An 18,573-nucleotide genomic window follows, 5' to 3' on the forward strand; every position below is an offset into this window, starting at 1 on the left:
CAACCTTCATTGTGTAATGAAGAGCATTGCTTTGTTAATAAGATAAACAATTAATAAATAGTACTGCAATACAACTGTATGGAACAAGGAAGGGTTGATAGAACAATATTGATTAATATTAGTCTTATCTGACAGGTCCACAGATTCCTTACATTCAATAATACCAATACAAACGGCCATTACCTTCTGTAAAATATCTTGGTGCACTGAGTCTGTAGATTTAATTCTGAGCAAATGTTCGATAAATGAAACAGGGTGGCAGAGTGCACCTCCAGAATCAGCAGAATACAAATGAAATGATTAAAAAACACAAGCTGTAGGATTTATTCAGCCCCAGTCTGGTCCCAAAACAGCACTGTGGGAACACGTTTCCTCCAGATGCTGAATTATCTTCACCAAGCAACAGCTAATTAAATGAAAGTGAATGTTTACTTGTGTAGCTGTTAGTGAATATTTATAGTTGGGCTGCAGAGCTCAACTCCCACAATATTTATCTTTCATACAGAAATAACTATATTTATATACCGATACATACTCAATTCCTATAGTACACGCACAGGTTTGATAGAGGCTAAAAAGTAAAGCTATGAAATGTGGCAACCGATTAAATATTTCATAGCATAGGGCTGGATCAATATTTTTATTTGCATGTGACATTTGACTTTATAAACCTGTGGATATCAGTCAGGGTTGATATTTGATATGATTAAACATTTTTTTACTCAATCACACCCACAGTGACTGTTTGAGTGAATAACACTATTAAATTCTATGTATCTACGCCAGTGCACAATTCTGTTTCTGTAACACTTAAAAAAATATATATAAATTAGAGATTGGCGTTAATCAGGTCCAGTGCGTCATCGTGCTAAACTGCTGCTAGCATTGAGATTACATTTACATTATTAATAGGGAAATGTAAAGGCAAGATTAATCCTGCAGGAATAATTAAATTGACTATATGGAGATAATTACATTTGAATGCATAGAATGGCAATATCAGCAAATACATTGAATACAGGATTAATTAAAGTTATTGGTATAAAACAGGAGTTGTTCTGTCTGGTATGTTGATATATTCTGACCTTCAAAAAGCTATAATATTAAAGCCTGAGCCGACAGTGTAAAAACAGAGAACATATCGGGTTATGCCTGAATATAATAACCTCCCACTGAGCTGTGTGCTGTAGCACACGTTGTCCCCTCTGCTCTGGGGGCGAACAGTCGATCACCTTCTCCACTTCCTGCCCGTCGTCCCCGTCACAGGAGCAGCCATGTGCGAAGTTTAGGGCTCAGTGCCTCCTCACACTTCAACCCCGTGTTCCTAAAGCACCAGATAGGTGGACAGGCGGACTGTGAAACTGATTATACTCTCGTGCCATCGGAGGTGAGGCAGCTCCAAGGGAAGATGAGCGATACATGGATGAGTGGCTGAATGGAGGGAGGGGAAAATGTGTAGTTTGAGAGCTCTCGGACTTCAGCTCCTCTCCGTCTGTCCCTCTCTCTCTCTCTCTCTCTCTCTCTCTCTCTCTCTCTCTCTCTCTCTCTCTCGCAGCCATCTATCTGTGCAAGCGGACCATGCAGAATAAGACCCGGCTGGAGCTGGCAGATTATGAGGCGGTGAGTGCTTGACTGTATCACTTCTTTGTATTGATCTGGGTGTCAAGCTTGGGACAGAAAATCGCCAAAACCCCAGTAAAGGTCAGACGTGTGTGTCTGAGATTGCACGGATCTGAACTGCCTCTCTGAGCAGACTCGATCTTTAAAAACTCTGGAAATGTCTGAAAATGTAATTTAATTTAGTCCTAATATTGCTGTTGTTTTGTTTTTTACATGTAAAAGTTTTGATCATAACACGTCTCCGTGTCTGCACCTGGTTCACAGGAGAACCTGGCCAGGCTGCAGAGAGCCTTCGCCAGGAAGTGGGAGTTTATCTACATGCAGGCTGAGGCCCAGGTCAAGTAAGTGTGCGGTGTTACCATAGCGACACAATCGGTGACGCGGTGATATCATTTGCGCCCAAGGTAAAAAGATGAACAATACAGTATAATCTCCACGTGACGTCCCGTATCATGAACATTTAACTCCCCGATGCGATCGGGACACCTCAGATCCACTTGATGTTCCTGATGGTACCGGCAACCACACACAGAGGATACAGCAACTTGATTTATAACGTTAGTTATGGTTCACTCTCTAGTTCAAGTCTTCCCCAATACAACATCATGTTCATTTTGTAAATGATGGTCCCATTTAGAGTAAAATAGACCATAAAGTACGCATTGGGGCGTGGATACGGCTGCGTGCAGCGTCAACAGTGTTAGTATTGGTTGCACACACGGAGACGGGAGCAGGGGCCGCGCCCAACCCTTTGAGCACATATGGTTAAAACTGATGGACAGTCCTGGACTTCTCATCCTCCCCTCCCGATCCCGCCGCTGCACATCTAATGCTGATGCCTGGGAAGCTACAACACTTCTCACACTGACTGATCTCGTCTGCAGGATTGACAGGAAAAAGGATAAAACCGAGAGGAAGATCCTTGACAGCCAGGAGAGAGCCTTCTGGGATGTCCACAGACCGGTGGTGAGCCTCCGCCTGAGCACGTTAGATTATCGCCAAGCCGCTTTATCTTCCATCCGCATCTTATCATTTCCATCCTGCCCATAGCTCTGTTTGAGTTAACTGCTATTTACTGCAGAACTTCCTCCATTGTGACTGTACTAATGTGTTTTTGCTTGTTCCAGCCAGGATGTGTTAACACCACAGAGATGGACATCAGAAAATGTCGACGCATGAAGAACCCACACAGAGTTAAGAAGGTATGAGCTTCAGTAACAAAGGTGTGAAACTGAACATTGCAAGATGATGGTTTGATATTGTAAGTCTTCCAAATTTTTAATAATGAAAAATAAAAAAACATATACATCATTTATTCCTCCACTTATTGATATCTGTTAACAACAAATATGCACTTCTATACAAAAAAGAAATTCTATATAAATACTTTTAAGAAATGTTTCAGACGACATAAGCTGACAAATATGAAAATATCATATCAATACTGTTCCTTAATTGTTCCTTAATGAGATTTTATTCTTATTCAATCAGTCATTTTTGAATTCACGGATTTTACAGGTACAATGCACCGTGACTTTCTCTCTCTTTCTCTTTCTCCACGGCATTAAAATAACATTCTATCGCTCTGTCACCTCTCCTGCTTCTCCTCGTGCCTCATGTTTGTCGATCGGTCCAGTCGGTGTACGGTTTGGCCGAGGAGGGATCGCAGTGTCAGAGTCCCGTACACACTCCCTCACACCTCTGCAGAAAAGGCACCAAGGAGGACGTCGAAAAAGAGGTGAAAAAAATTCAATATTGTCAAAATGACGAACTCACAATCGCTTGCGTACGCTCAAGTACTCTATGGCCATGAGGATTCCTCCTCAGTCCGAGGGTTGTAACCGTGGCGATGCTGTCGCTGTGGGAGCAACACCCGCCCGCTGCACGTGCACTTGCACAAAGGTCAGGTGTGTGTTGGAGGCCGCATGGTGAGAGTGTTGCCTGGTCATGTCTCCCCACAGCTGGCAGGATGAATGAAGGAGGGGGCGGACCGGTTCAAAGGGGGATTTAACTGCAGAAGAGAAGCAACGTTGGAATAAAAAGAAAAATAATGCATTTTATGGAACAAAATTGCTTTGAATTTTTATTGTTCACTCCACAATATAATGAATCTGCTTGAAAAACTTTGAAAATATGAATATCGTTGATCTGCCAGCAAACTGCTCCAAAAATGTAGTTAAACTACTATTTTGATTACATGTAACTCACAACTCAACACTGCACGGAGGTGATATTTCCCTCGGGATCTGTAAAGTATTTATCAATCTATCCATGTTATCACAATAAATCTACACCTTATTGTTATATTTGTGTTGCAATAACAACTTTAACTGCTGTATGTATTGTATCATAGTATATATGTATTAAAAAATCAATACATTCATGTAAATTGTAGTATGATGCGCAGAATGCATATCTTTAATTTTATTTATTCTAATGTTAGATCTGTATATATTTCTATTCTTGGTTGGAGCAACTGTAACAAAACCTGATTTCCCCAGAGGATCAAGAAAGTATTTCTGATTCTGATTCTGATGAAACAGTAAGATTTCTGATGCAAACACAAGTTTCTGACAATGTTTGATTGTCAACAGAGATGAGAGTATACTGGGAAATTGGCTTTAATTATGAGGAACAGCAGCAGCCTCACAAATGACTGCATCTGCCGAACCAAATAATCATAGAACGTCTTGTTTGATCATCCTTTCACTGACATTTTATAAAGTTGAAGAGCCTCAGTGAACAGTTCTGTTTGCTGTGTCCACAAACTCTGACTCCTGTCATCTCCTGTTCCAGATCTTATTCCTGAACACCCAGCTCGACCGTCACTGTATGAAGATGTCAAAGGTCGCCGACAGGTACGGGAAACTGACTGATACTTCACATCCCGAAGAGCCAGTCTCATCTTTATCTTGTCCATCTGCACATTACTGACGCTGAGAGAGGGCGACGGCAGCTCTGCTCATGAAGAGGCCGCCGCCTGCTTTCTTCCCCTGTCTATAATCAAACAAACCCGGATGTAACTTGGTATAATTTGGCAGCTCAAACAGCTTCCAGTCGCTTCTCTAACTGGAGCTGATGAACCAGACGAGTCGACTTTATTTCCCACAATTCAACTTTATTCTTGAAATGCAAAGGAACCCGTCTTGCGACATAGTTTGACTTTATTCACGGCATTCCGACTTGCAAAAAAAGGTCTCGGAGTCAAAGGGGAAAAAGATCATCCTGCTTCCGTATAAATATGTTAATACACTAGATATGATATCATCGAAAATACATAACACAAGGTGGATTTGCATTAAAAACTGTAACATTTCACTGCACTAGCTCATACTTCAAGGCATTCGAGCCAATCCCAGCTGACATTGGGCGGGAGGCGGAGTTCACCCTGGACAGGTCGCCAGCCTATCACAGGGCGGAATTTAATAAGATTTTAAAATGTTGCCGTTAGTGCGAGGCTTGCTTGTCGCTTGCCTTTATTTAGTGAGACAAACACACGGATACGCGCAATTCTCCTCCCCGTCGCTGCCGTGTGCCTGCCTCCCCGACACCGCCCCATCCTCTGCTCAGTCGCTCAGGACGGCCACTACTTTCCCAGCGGAGCAGAAAAAGTGATTACTGCTCGCTGTTTGCTCGCCTCTGCCTCCGCGACCCGTTGACCTCCTGTCGTCACGCATGGGGCCCAGTTTAATTGGTGCGCCGCCGAGCGGAAAAGTTCAGGGGGCCCGTCAACGCCAGACCTCGCAAGGGAAACAACATGACGTACAACACGAATCATGCCGGTCCGTAACATGCAAAATTACCGGTAACATTGGGAATAATTTGTCTGATGCAATCACTTGTTGGGTCGGTGAGCACATAACGCTTCTGTAGGATGGATCGTGTCTTGTTAAAGACCCAGGACTTTTGAATGAGGATTGTTGATGCTTGATTTACTATTAAGCTTGAATTGGTCTCCGCAGTCTAAACATCATGTGTCGTAAAACTGGAAGTGCAGCACGTGAGGTGGACGTCAAAGACATAAATGTCAGTGTGTAGATTTATAGATAAAAAATCACGAGTGCTAAATCCTGATTTCAGGTGAGCTCAGTGGAAAACATGTGTACGTTAGGGTGTGTCTTTTCTGTCTGCTATAATGATTACATGTTTGCTCTGGTCCGTATGTTGTATGCATGACGTGTACTTGAGTATTAGATTCAATGTTTTCTAGGTTGACTGATCAGATCAGTTTCCTCCTCCTTCTGACGTCTGCAAACATCTACATCCAGGTGGTGTTTGTAGTGTCACAACTCTACGTCCTGTCCCAGAGGAAGAGTTGAGCAGATTCATCTCCAGGAACTGACAGTCAGTTCATAGCACAATCGCTCGAATGAAATGTTTTTGGTTTTTTTCATGCAATACTTGGGTATGATAGTTGCAGCACGGGTACTTCACACACAGTGTGTAAAGGAGGAATTCCACGATGGCGGACATGGTTGAGGAAGGAAAACACTCGCCACTCGATGCACTTTACCGCTTCGCCGCACCTCTCGGTTCTTGTTCATCCCAGAATATCAAAGAGAAGAGGAAGGTTAACGTCTGAGCTTTGGTGATTTTGATTGGAATCCCTTGTTTTTTTCCTTCCCCCCTATAATTTATTCTGTTTATTCTCGAAAACGGTCAAGTCACGTTTACGAGTTAACAGCGGAGGATATCGATCCCACTGAACAAATGGTTAAAATGTCACTATTAAACTCCAAAGCTATGCCTGCTGTCCTCTGACCCCCGTGTGTGTGTGTGTGTGTGTGTGTGTGTGTGTGTGTGTGTGTGTGTGTGTGTGTGTGTGTGTGTGTGTGTGTGTGTGTGTGTGTGTGTGTGTGTGTGTGTGTGTGTGTGTGTGTGTGTGTGTGTGTGTGTGTGTGTGTGTGTGTGTGTGTGTTGCAGTCTGATAATGTACACTGAGCAGTACATGGAGTATGACCCACTCGTGACGGCCCTGGAACCGGCCAACCCCTGGGCCAGCGACGATCCGTCCTTCTGGGATCTGGAGGCGAGGTACTAAAAGCACCAGACAGCGCGGCGCAGTCACCTTCGCAGCCCGTGAACATTCTGTTGAATGAATTAACTGTCACTTAATCCTCGTGGTGTCTACGTGTCCTGGAGACGGAAACTCTCCGCTTTTATTTTTTTTTTCATTCAACATTCACATATTTTTCTTTTGTGCCGCTGGTAATTTATCACCGTCAAATGTAGTTTGTGTTAATTTGTCACCTTACTTCCTCTGCGTTTGGCTGTAAGAAATTGCATTTTATCGCTTCTCCGTGTGTAATTACTCGCAGAGCAAGAGCAGTTCTTGTCGCGCTTTTTGAAAGGATGTCTAGACCGACGGAAAAAAATAAGTTGCTGTCATTTTGTGCTTAATCAGTCGCTTGGATCCAGACACATTTTCCTTCCACCGCGTCTGCTGGGAAGGATTTTTATACACTAGACACTTAAATAATGTTTCATTTCAATTTGAATTGCCTCTTTTGGGGCTTTTTGTTTCTACTGACCTTTTATTTCTGGTCGGATCTTCTTCTTAGCTGCTCAAACATTCGAAAGAAGGTGACTGGGTTTCATTGATTCACTTCTACAAGCCTCATTTTCTGAAAACAAGGGGACGAAATCCGCTGGTGTTGGCGAGACCTTGTCAACGCTTTTTTTAATAGAAATCTACTTTATTAATTTTACAGAAATTAGCAGCAATAAAAATGATTTAACAGCCCCGTTGCGTCAAGCTCAGGACATTTGCAGACAATCACTCGGAGTGATTGGCCAGTTACTGAAGTGGTGACAAATAACGCACCTCTAGTTTGACGTGTCACCGGCAAATATGGGACAATGTGAAATTGCTGATCTTGCGGCGAACTGTTCTCTGGAGACATGGAAGCGACGATCTGACGAGGAGCGCTCTGAGCTCCTGGCGCGTGTGTTTACGCGAGGGAATTGACGAGAGCAGATGTTCAATCCTGGCGCCTGATGTGGTTTTGACAATTCATCTGAATTGATGGCAGTGTGAGGGAAACTCTTTCCTGCAGAGAATACAATTTGTAGATTTCAAATGAAAGTTGTGTCAGCAGCATCAACATGGGCTCATCTAGGCATCTCAGCGACCAATCAGATTCTGTTGCTTATCCGCACCTCTGTATTCATCACACTGAGCCTCTTCCCACCATCGGCGTGTAGTTTAATCTCCTCTAATCTTGTTTTAATCTCGACTTCGCTGCTGCAGCAGCAGCAGCAGCTGCGGGTGTCTGGTGTTGACACGCTGCCTCTCTCACCTCCATCCTCTCCCAGTAAGGAGCCCAGTCAGCCGAGGGTGAAGAAGTGGGGCTTCTCTCTGGAGGAGGCGCTGAAGGACCCGGCCGGACAGGAGCTCTTCCTCAAGTTCCTGGAGTCGGAGTTCAGCTCGGAAAACCTGCGGTGAGAGACACGCACAAGGCGCCTCAGTAATTATCGCCCTACATTTTCAGGTATCTTGGTGAAAACTTTCACATTTGCTGCTCCAGTGAGAGGGTTTGTTGTGCATAATTAAGGAAGTGGTATTTCTTAATGAATGTCACAATATCCAAACACTTTCTCTGCTCTGGAAATAGCCAGATTCGTCATCCCCTATCGTTCCGGCCTCGGCACTTCGACCCACTTGCACTTGTTTTTCCAGTTTCCAGTTGTTTACCCGTCACCGGAGCCTTGACAACAGATGGGAGAAACAAATCAAACCACTCACAGAAACCGAACCGAAACTTTCGGGACAAACAAAAAGTATGAACTATAATCCCGGAGAGTCGCGTTGTTGCACAGATTATCTTTTCACTGGGAAGTGCAATTACTTTGAGCTCCGCGAAGCAAGAAGCATCTGTGACTTGTTTCTTTGGAAGGATTGTTCTGGCAGGAATATATTTACTGCATGCTAGAAATATGGGGGAAAAAAAGGGTTATGAAAAATAGATAAAATGCTGCTTCAGTGATTCATAATGGAAAAGTGGGTATAAAAAGAGCAGTACAGAGTGAAACAAGAACAATATAAGAATAGAAAATGTGAGTTTAAAACCATGGAGCAATAAAATAATAGATTTCTTGACCATCATGTCTGTGTGGTATGTAAAATATATAAAATTGCATCTTACAGATACATTGTAGGTTAATATTAAAGGCATAGTTCAGTGCTTTTCTGCGCCAGAGTAGATCAGAGGATCGATACCACTGATCGGGATGGTATTAAACCGTTTAATCTTGGATTCATCAGACCAGATAATCATGCTTCTCACAGTCTGAGATTCCTTTAGGTGTGGGTTTATTATCATAATGGGTTTATTGATTATAAATATATAAATCTGATCATTTATTTCAAACACGTGTTTTAGTTTATGTTAGATCTGTGTCATCCAAACGGATGTACCTTTTATGTGTGATTGAAATAAATAAATCTCGAATATTAGGCCTAAATATTAATATGTATGATATACATTTGTAATAAATGAAAGACAAAGCACTGATTAGCAGATATCCGGGGATGAACAGGGAGATGCAGCGTGGAGGCTGTCGATACCTCTGAGCTATAGAGGCAGATAAAACGCGCGCACACACACACACACACACACACACACACACACACACACACACACAGAGTGTGAGGGGAAGGGTATTCACCATTATCACTCATCTCCCCTCCGCTGTCCCAGCGGCCTCCTCACCTCTGTTCTCCTTTTCTGGACCTTTAATTGCTTTTGGTTTCATGAGGGAGCTCGCGCAGGAGAGTGAGTGACACTAAGTATGAAATAGAGAGAGAGAGAGAGAGAAGGAGGGAGAGACCGAGACCCCCAGAGGTGTTTCCCCTCAATATAGCTGAACCAGTCCAAAGATCAATATAGATACAAACTAATATAGGAGGCAGTCGGAGCCTCCGGCTCTCTGCAGCCTCTGGTGCCGAACACAGCTCAAGACCTGGTTCCCTCTCACTGAATATCAACTCTTCAGCCGGACGGTTCCTGAAAGATTAACGCCTTTTGTAAAACACAACTGTGGGGAAGTTTTCATGGGGCACACTTTACTGTTTCTCCTACTGACTAACAAGCCACCGTTCGCATTGGATGGATTCTGTGTCAGGTTCTGGCTGGCGGTGCAGGACCTGAAGAGGATGCCCCAGCAGGAGGTGGCACAGAGGGCGCAGGACATCTGGACCGAGTTCCTGGCCGAGGGAGCGCCCAGCTCCATCAACCTGGACTCGCACAGCTACGAACGCACCAGCCAGAACCTGAAGGACCCCGGACGCTACAGCTACGAGGACGCACAGGTGGGACACAAAGAGGCGCGGGGAGGCAGCTTTATTTCACATCCTCATAATAATCCCTACAGGGATTTAAACACATACACACTGATGTAATCACGGGGCTTATAATGACAAATCTCATCTTGTGCCCCGTCTTTTCAATGCTGCCAGACCTAATCTGAGAGTTATGCATAATGCTTCCATCCCACTTTTAATTGATATCTCTTCGGGGTGATCAGTGTCAGCGCAGATCCCTCTGCCCCACTTATCTTTCTCACATGCCTCATCGCCATCGGCTAATGGGTTCATATTGTGGGGGGATTTCTAGACAATGCGCCTGGCAGGGTGATAGATAAGGTTGTGGGTTAGGAGCCGAGTGTCTGTCGATCACATTTCCGCTCCTGTTACAGGCATGAAAGGGGGGAGGGGCACAATATAGATAATTCTTTTGCCTGTCAGTCAGTTGGCGGCGAGCTACAACCGTCAGGGTAGTCGGCCTGAGATTTGTACGTCAGAGACATATACACCGTATAAAAATGAGAATTACCTTCCTCCTCCTCCTCCTCCCTTCTGGCACTCTGTCTTTCTCCTTCTCCCTCTCACTCTTTCAATCCAGGACCACATCTACAAGCTGATGAAAAGTGACAGCTACACTCGCTTCTTGCGCTCCAACGTGTACCAGGACCTGCTGATGGCAAAGAAGAAAGTACGTGCGATTTATCTGTCGTCGACTCATCGGTCAACTTCTGTGTACCTCCTCTGTTTCTTTAAATACACTATATAGGAGTTGTGATGCAAGAACTGAAGGTCGTTCTCCAAGGTCACTTTGTAAAAGGGCGTCAGTGAGACGTCTTCAAATTTGTGCGACAGTGGCATCGAGCCATGAAGCCGAAATTTGCAGTGATCAAATAATAAGAATTAAGATTGCAATCTCGAGAGACACATATGAATATGTTATTATTTTTTTTAAACATTGAAATCCTGAACTCTTGACTCTCTCGGCGACTCCGCAGCCGGACACGGAGCAGGGGCGACGCACCTCCCTGGAGAAGTTCACTCGCAGTGTGGTGAGTGTCCCGCTCCTCGGACTGCATTCATTCAAGTTAAGAATCAAATGACAGTAGACGACACATTCCTGTTCCGTGTCCCTGACTGGAGCAACGGAGAAAAGAAACAGCTCCAGTATGACGACGTTTAACTGATCTTAACTTATTAGTCATGAAACCTTTTCTCGCTCGCTTTTAGCACTTTGAGCACTTTGACAGTAATTATCGTCAGTTTGAACTATAAAAGTTTTAATGTGATCATACTCTGCGCTCAGAAATTAAAACATCTCCACTGACTTTTACTTCTACTGCAGCTTGACTCTGGCTCCGTCCCCCTGAGGGGGACATGTTCTCTTCAGTCAATTAATCACCAGACCGTTTCTTGAAGCCCATATTAACCCCCCCCCCCCCGAACAAAAAGGAAAAAGAACAAATTACTCATTGCAGTAATTTATGTCTCGCTTCACATTGAAGGGATATTGAAGAGGAGATGCAGGAGGGTTCCGCTGTGAAACTAGAGCCAAATAAGGGGATTAAGACGTTTACGTGCTCTACACTCACACAGACCTGCAACTGTAATATTCCAAACAATGCATCTCCCCATAGACACTATGACAATAAAGAGTAGAATAAATTAAGTAAACATCACTAGATTTTAAATATCTCGCTTTGAGTCCACAGTGGTATTTCCTTGTCATATCATTTCATTCTTTGTTCCTTTATTATCTTCTATGTGCACTCCAGTAAATATCCATCACCACTTTGAGCTTTAAAACATTTTCCCAGACCAGATTTTTTCCTCTCTCCCCTTTTTTTTCGCTCCCACACTGCTGTTTTTAAAACCTCAGGAAAGCCTTTAACTTGACGGCATTCCGACATCCTGCCGCCCTCACCTCCCTTTGCTCTCCCTTGTGTCCCACCCAGGGCAAGTCGCTGACGGGCAAACGGCTGACGGGCCTCATGCAGTCCTCCTGACAAGGCCCGGATGAAGAGTAGGAGGAACCGTACGCGGAAGAGCCGCTTACACCTGGGCGGCGGGCGGGATAGTGCCCCGGGGTGCTTGGGCGTGGCCGTGGGAGGCGGGTGAGGGGCCCGGAAACGGGGCCAGACCGCCGGACTGCGACGCCACCACCTCAGATTTGAGCGAGGGAGGACCGACAGCATGCAATAAGTCACCAGACCTGACACCAGGACGGTGCTGTCACAGCGTTGGGGACGAACGATGCTACTCTAAAAGCCTGCGCCCTCACCCCGGGCTCCGCCGTTTCTCTCTATCTACTATCTACACTCATGTTAATACGGTGGCTGAGGAAGTCGTCACTTTACTTTCAGCGATGTAAACATGGAATGCTTGAATGCCTTGACGCACGTCAACAAGAGACTCGCGTTAACGCTGTAGCTAGTTTGTCTTATCTCACACCATTCACCGCAGGATGATATGAGGGGAAGGAGGGATGGAGAAGGTCACAGTCTCTTCACCAGGGAGAAGTGCGCCGACTGCTGGGCAAACGAGCTTTAGGATCAATCCACTCACGTGGGATGACACAAGATTAATAAACCTCTGGGTGTCCAGTGCTGATGTAGGTTCTCACATCGTGTGGTCACATTTCATACAACAAGGCAATGGGAGATGGCAGAGTTCACCTGCGTTCACGAAACGCTGCATACGGAAATTGCATAATTTTTCATGATGTCATTAACAAGTTCGCTACAGATTTGATTTTATGAACCCGTACGGGCTATTGAATGAGGACCTCTGAGAAAAACTTGAACAAATTTCTGAATGCAATGCAATCAGGACCAATTATTGGTACTGTGACCTTGACCTTTAAAGGTCAAATGAGGATGCGACCAAGTTTAAAGCCCGTTCAACAAGCGCTCCAACGCCACAGGTCCCGTCTCGATACGAACATTAGTGCTTAAATATGTAAGATAATATATTTCGGGGGGAATTTGGCCCTGGTGATCTTGACCCTTTGACCTTGGTGACCGAAAAATGGACTTGCATGCAGACAATATCCATATGTACCCCTATATCAAGTTTCACAAAGATCCGTCCACCCAGTCACGAGTTATAGTTGATATCGACCCCTGCGGAAACACAGACACGCCCCCAAAATATAATACACTCATCCTTCTGGGGTGAGGTAATAATCATATCACTAATGTTTGATTTTATTCATTATTCTAGACTGACTCAAACTACAGACGAGCACTTTCCCCTCTAGTTTCCCAGCTGCATTGAAAAGACAGAGGTTTAATCTTGTCGTCATCAAAGTGAAGAGCAGGTTGATGATTCTACAAAAGCCCAACAACCAAAAAAACAAAAAAAAAAACAGTTAGGAAGTTGGTGTGAAATTCGTCTTTATTCGATCTTCTAAACATTCCACTTCAGGCTGTCGCCGCAAGGTTTTGTGGTCTGAACTCCTCCTCACCATTCTTCACCTTGTGTAAAGAGGACCGTGACAATAAAAGAGGAATGCACAATAAACAGTGGCGTTGGGGCCCATTTTTTTCATTTGTGTCCATAAAATTTCTCCAGGAGACGTGAAAGAATTTCATCTTTACGTGACACGAAATTTACAAATGCCAAGTTTCCCTGGGATGATGCACGTGTTCACCTGCTGCCCTCTAGTGCACCTGCAATGAAAGTGCAGGTCTCGCAGGAGACATCTAATTAGAAATTATATAAATATAATTATCAAATTACTACTGAGAATTCTCTAATACTTAAAAAATCTAATTTTAAAGTCATCACCTACATCACCGAAAAGTAATTAGTTTGAATGTGAGTCACTGATGATATGAAAATCTGTTTATGAAACTCTTTACAGTTGAATAATTGTAATCCAATCATTCACAGACAGAGGATGCAGTGTCTTTTCTCCAGAGCTGTTGCACCACCTAGTGGCAACTCGAGGCCTCTGCTCAATCTTTATCCTTATCAATTATCAGTCTCATCGATATTGATTGAATAAATGTAACTTTACTTGCTTATCCTCATGTTCTAGTTTATACATTTTCTTTGAGTTGTCACATTCTACCGTTTAAAGAAGGACAGGACAAAACTGTGATGATGCTCTCAAGAATATATTTCAAGAAACAGCTGCGTATCGCATTCTCAGCCACACCATGCAGTTAGCCACGAGCGTCCCGCACAAAAACCTTGTAACCTAAATCTGAACAGCCCTGAAGTGAAAATATGAGCTCCGGTTTGTAAATCGATAGTTGAAGAGAGCCTGCACCTATAAAAAAGGTTCTACTGTATTTTCTCTATGTAATTACTTAGATAACTGAATAATGTAATGAATACTGGACATGTGGACCACAGCTCTTCTGGCTTCAGAGCCACGGGATCTCTAAACATTTTCTTGGTTAATTTTTTAGAACTTTAAAGATTATTAATCATCAGTCAGCTGAAAAAATAGTCCACCGTAAATCCAACCTCATATGTTTTTTTTTTGTAGAAAACAGCTGAGAAGGTAAATTACTTAATGTCCATATCTGTGTTGCCGAGCTGAAAAAGGGAACAAATTTTTATGAAGGACAAAAGTAGGAAAATCACAAAGCTGATTTAATTTTTGCATAATCACACGTAACCCAGAATAGAATTATTAAAAATTGCGAGTACTTGCGAACCACAGAGCGGGGTCACAGCTTCCTTCACTGCAAACTATTAAAAAAAATTGTTTAAACACTGCGAGACCTCAAGTTTGTCGCCATTTACATATTTATTGACCAGTCTCACTCTGCACAAAATGTTTCTGGGGGTCTCGTATTGAAAGTTTAAAGGGTGAATTTCAAAGGGAAAACATGTTTCTGGTCTCAATCTAGTCAAACCACGCCAGACAGATTTGCAGATTTTGGCAGCCCCATACAGTCAGAAGAGGTTTTTTGAATGTGTCTCTCTTTGCTTCTTGTAAAATACAAAAGCTATTTTGTATGAAGGTGCTTCTTGCTGCCGTTTTATAACAACGCCGATAACAGGGATTATTTCTTGTTAAACAATTTGCCCATTGCAGCTTCAATGGCAAAGATGTTTGGCAAAAAGCAGTGAACTCCACACCTCAAGGCCGTGTGAGGCTCCTGTTAGTAGAAAGCGGTTAGGCGGCCGCGGCGGGACAGGAGAGCGGCTGCACCCCTCGGATCTCCGGAGCCTTGTTGAAGTGCACGTCCATGGTTTTCGAAGCCTTGGTGATCTTCAGGTTCCTCATGCAGCCCCTGAAGGAAGCGCTGCCCGACAGAGCCGCCTGGCGAACTCCACCTGAAAGTAAGAGGAATGAACCTGTGTGATCCCTGTGGGTTCCTGTGTGTGTGTGTGGCAATACACAAATGTATAATGTAGTTGTGAGTGGATGTAATGGATGTGTTAAAAACAAAAATAGAAGAGAGATCATACTGGGATATCCTCCGACGTAGATGGGGTCGTTGGTGTCGCAGGTGTTGGAGCGAGGAGTCGCACTCTCTCCCCGGCTCTGCTTCCCGTCCACCACCAGCTCCACCCGGTGGCGGATCTTGCTGGCGGTGACGGCGTGCCACTGGCCGTCGCAGAAGCCCTCGCCCTCGGGCACGTGCTCGGCCGTGATCCGCCCGGCCCCGTTGTCCACGTGGAAGAGCAGCTGCGGGGGAAACACGGAGACGCGACGTGTGTGTCGTCAGTGGAAAACCACTTTCAAATATATGCCCGTTAATGTTAAGGCTGTAGACGGCAGCTGCGTTGACTTGGCACAAAGACAAAACTGTGGGAACAGGGAAGCAGCAAGTTTGGCTCAGTGCAACTTCATTCAAACTCATCAACTCTGCCTTGAATGTGTACAAATTATTATTATTATGTGGCAGATTATTCAGCGGATGAGATCAGTAATGCTCTAAACCCCCGACTTGTGTTTTTTTTAATTCTTTTTTTTTGATTGAACAAACAAGCTCCCAAATTAGCATGTTGTATCTTATCGTCCCACGGTCGGACCAGCTGTTTGAGCGAAGATAACCAGCTGCTGGCTGTGGCTGCACTATCTAATTGACAGTTTCCTTCTATTCCTTCTGAACACGAGTTTGCATTGAAAATGTTGTGTGAAAGCTGATTGGCGCGAGATTCCTGGAACTACAGGTTGATGTACCTTGCCCTGGACGATCTCAAGTCCGAGGCCGTCGTTGCCTTGGTTACTGACGGCCAAAAGCACCCCGTTGGTTCTGCTGGTTCTGAACTCTAACGCCATGGACACATCCAGACCCACTCTGTAGGAAGAGACTGGATCGAGGAGGAGGAGGAGGAGGAGAGATTATGTTCACATTGAAGAAAACTGAGCAGAGGCAATGTTACAACTCGTCAGCAATTCTGCAGCCTGCATGTGACTCGTCGGCGGGTGATCTCACCTGCTTTCAGGAAGCCAGTGCCTTCAAAGTAGGTGCCCACCTCGGTCGCGACGAAGCATCTTCCCACCATGTGACTGGAGGCGGGAGCGGCCATGTCCAGCTTGAAGTCCTCGATGGCAGCTTCAGCGCGACCTGGGGAAGGACGAGGGGCATAAAAGATCAACTGGGCACAGCAAATAAAATTCCTTCAATTTAGTCGTGATAAAATTATGCAGATTAAATTGCTGCTGTTACCTGTAGCGGGGGACTTGAGGCTCACGGCACCTCCCACCATCTTAAGGTTACGGATGCATCCATTGATACTGTAGAGAATCTGGGCACGGAGAAGAGGGAGGATGCAGGTCAAAACAGCATTTCATAATGAAATGCAAAAGTGTCTCACTTTTAAAAGTGTGTATTTGTGTGTGTATGTCTGTTTCCTTACTGGTCCGATCCTCTTAGAGGTGTAGTTTTGTGGTAATCCACCAACGTACAGCGTCCCCACCACGTCCAACAGGTCAGCCTGGTTAGAAGGAGGGATGATTTATTCATTCTACAAATGCATACAGACCGAATAAAAACAACTGGATGTACCTTCTTTGGGCTGGTCATCTGTTTACTGTATAGTCCATCAACCATAAGAAGACCTCGCTGCTTGTTACGACTCACACGGATCTGCGAGGGTACGACAAATGAAGAAGACGAAAGAGATGGACAGTTGAACAGAGTTAGATGCTAGTGAGCAGAACGGGTTTTTCAAAAAAAGCAATTATTATTTTTGTGAACAAATAAACGACTGCTGCCCGCAACCGCCATTAGGGGGATAGGGGGAAAAATAAAGTTGTATTGAATATTAAATCCCACTTCCTTACCTTGTGCCAGTTCCCATCGTTGATGGAGGAGGGAACGCAGCCGGATATGTTTCCATGGCCAAGATCATAACCCAGACAAACCTGTCCATCCTTGATCTGCAGGTGGAGAGAGAGGGAACGATTGACAGTGTTCAAGTTCTTCTTACCGGAATAGTTTACATTCTACACTGTGAAACACTGGGTTCGTTTTGGAAAATACTGTTCCACTCAGTTTCAGCTGGTGGAATGAGTTTGAGCCCGTCAGAAAATATGTGAATAAATATATTTGTGCGTCCTAAACTAACATGAAATCAGAGGGTCTACAGAAATGTGTGAGTGACAGTAGAGGGGATGGATACCTGTATGGAAACAAAGTCCGCATGGTTGATTCTCGCCATGTAGAGAACGAGCCCGGACTCCTCCTTCGTCCTCAGCTCAAACTCTAATATGAGCCTGAAACACACACACACACACACACACACACACACACACACACACACACACACACACACACACACACACACACACACACACACACACACACACACACACACACACACACACACACACACACACACACACACACACACACGTACAACTTTTGTCATTGACGAGGCAAATGAGTTGTTTGTTTCCATCCCCATATAACTTCATAGGAAAATGCCACAGAAGATGAATTTTTAGTTTTGAGTGAGTCGCACACCCATCGTTTGATCATGTTCTCCACGTCCGCTCGTCCTTTCCCGCAGACTTTGGGTGTATCTGTACAAACTTTCTTCTCTTTCTTGCCATCGCACTGTTCTTGATTTGGTTTCAAGGAACCAGGAAGCTTGTTTCGACTGTCGGCGCAGTCAACAAACACGTTCACTATTTCAGCACATTCTTACTTATTCAGTGAAAAAGATGAATCCCTGGATTTTAACCTGCCACACAGACGAGTTGGTAGAAATCTCATCCTGTCCAAACTATCGCTCACTCACTTCTGCTTTCCTTGAATTATTTAGCGCCGTGCTCCGTGGTGTACAGAAGGTCTACGCAAAAACAGATACACACAGATTCTAGCGATGTAGTATGTGGAGTACTGACAGGCATGTCGCTGCATCCTCAGAATATAACTACGCAGATTTACTCAAATACTTCACTTCAAAATGTACATTTGAGGACAGTTCACATTTCTATTGTGCTTCTCTTTTTTTTTACTCCACTACTTTCATTTCACACCTACTAGTAGTAACTGCACAGATTAAGATTGACTAATATCTAATGAAATATGATGCGTGGTAACAGATTACACCCCCCGGACGAATGAAATGTAGACCTCAAACTACAACTTGTAATGTAATAGTATGATCTGTTGGTATCAGGGACAGTTTATCAGAATTATGAGGTAAATACTTACAGGTGAATTTTCGTTATT

At 44.2% G+C, this 18,573-nt stretch overlaps 2 protein-coding genes across 13 annotated transcripts in view; one reads left to right on the forward strand and one right to left on the reverse strand.

The window, feature by feature from the left end:
* The window catches only part of rgs6 (regulator of G protein signaling 6), a 59,794-nt gene extending 46,350 nt beyond the window's left edge, over positions 1 to 13,444 (forward strand). For all 3 annotated transcript variants that reach the window (XM_035616744.2, XM_035616743.2, XM_035616745.2), the window contains 12 exons: positions 1,556 to 1,620; positions 1,885 to 1,961; positions 2,505 to 2,586; positions 2,748 to 2,822; positions 3,257 to 3,358; positions 4,417 to 4,478; positions 6,544 to 6,654; positions 7,936 to 8,061; positions 9,745 to 9,931; positions 10,524 to 10,613; positions 10,921 to 10,974; positions 11,878 to 13,444. In XM_035616744.2, coding sequence (XP_035472637.2) covers positions 1,556 to 1,620; positions 1,885 to 1,961; positions 2,505 to 2,586; positions 2,748 to 2,822; positions 3,257 to 3,358; positions 4,417 to 4,478; positions 6,544 to 6,654; positions 7,936 to 8,061; positions 9,745 to 9,931; positions 10,524 to 10,613; positions 10,921 to 10,974; positions 11,878 to 11,928 — 1,082 coding nt within the window. In that variant the 3' untranslated portion in view covers positions 11,929 to 13,444. The remainder of the gene's footprint in view (positions 1 to 1,555; positions 1,621 to 1,884; positions 1,962 to 2,504; positions 2,587 to 2,747; positions 2,823 to 3,256; positions 3,359 to 4,416; positions 4,479 to 6,543; positions 6,655 to 7,935; positions 8,062 to 9,744; positions 9,932 to 10,523; positions 10,614 to 10,920; positions 10,975 to 11,877) is intronic.
* Positions 13,445 to 14,024: 580 nt separating this feature from the next.
* The window catches only part of lama2 (laminin, alpha 2), a 150,204-nt gene continuing 145,655 nt past the window's right edge, over positions 14,025 to 18,573 (reverse strand). For 8 of the 10 annotated variants that reach the window (XM_047328517.1, XM_047328519.1, XM_047328518.1 and 5 more), the window contains 9 exons: positions 17,516 to 17,609; positions 17,178 to 17,273; positions 16,900 to 16,980; positions 16,751 to 16,828; positions 16,561 to 16,639; positions 16,327 to 16,458; positions 16,071 to 16,201; positions 15,353 to 15,572; positions 14,025 to 15,217 (listed from right to left, as the gene is read on the reverse strand). In XM_047328517.1, the coding sequence (XP_047184473.1) occupies positions 15,057 to 15,217; positions 15,353 to 15,572; positions 16,071 to 16,201; positions 16,327 to 16,458; positions 16,561 to 16,639; positions 16,751 to 16,828; positions 16,900 to 16,980; positions 17,178 to 17,273; positions 17,516 to 17,609 (1,072 nt within the window). In that variant the 3' untranslated portion in view covers positions 14,025 to 15,056. Of the gene's footprint in view, positions 15,218 to 15,352; positions 15,573 to 16,070; positions 16,202 to 16,326; positions 16,459 to 16,560; positions 16,640 to 16,750; positions 16,829 to 16,899; positions 16,981 to 17,177; positions 17,274 to 17,515; positions 17,610 to 17,862; positions 18,188 to 18,573 lie in introns of those variants that run through there. The other 2 variants (XM_047328521.1, XM_047328522.1) reach the window with 2 other exon arrangements.

The sequence above is a fragment of the Scophthalmus maximus genome, chromosome 18, assembly GCF_022379125.1.
Source record: "Scophthalmus maximus strain ysfricsl-2021 chromosome 18, ASM2237912v1, whole genome shotgun sequence".
NCBI lineage: Eukaryota > Metazoa > Chordata > Actinopteri > Pleuronectiformes > Scophthalmidae > Scophthalmus > Scophthalmus maximus.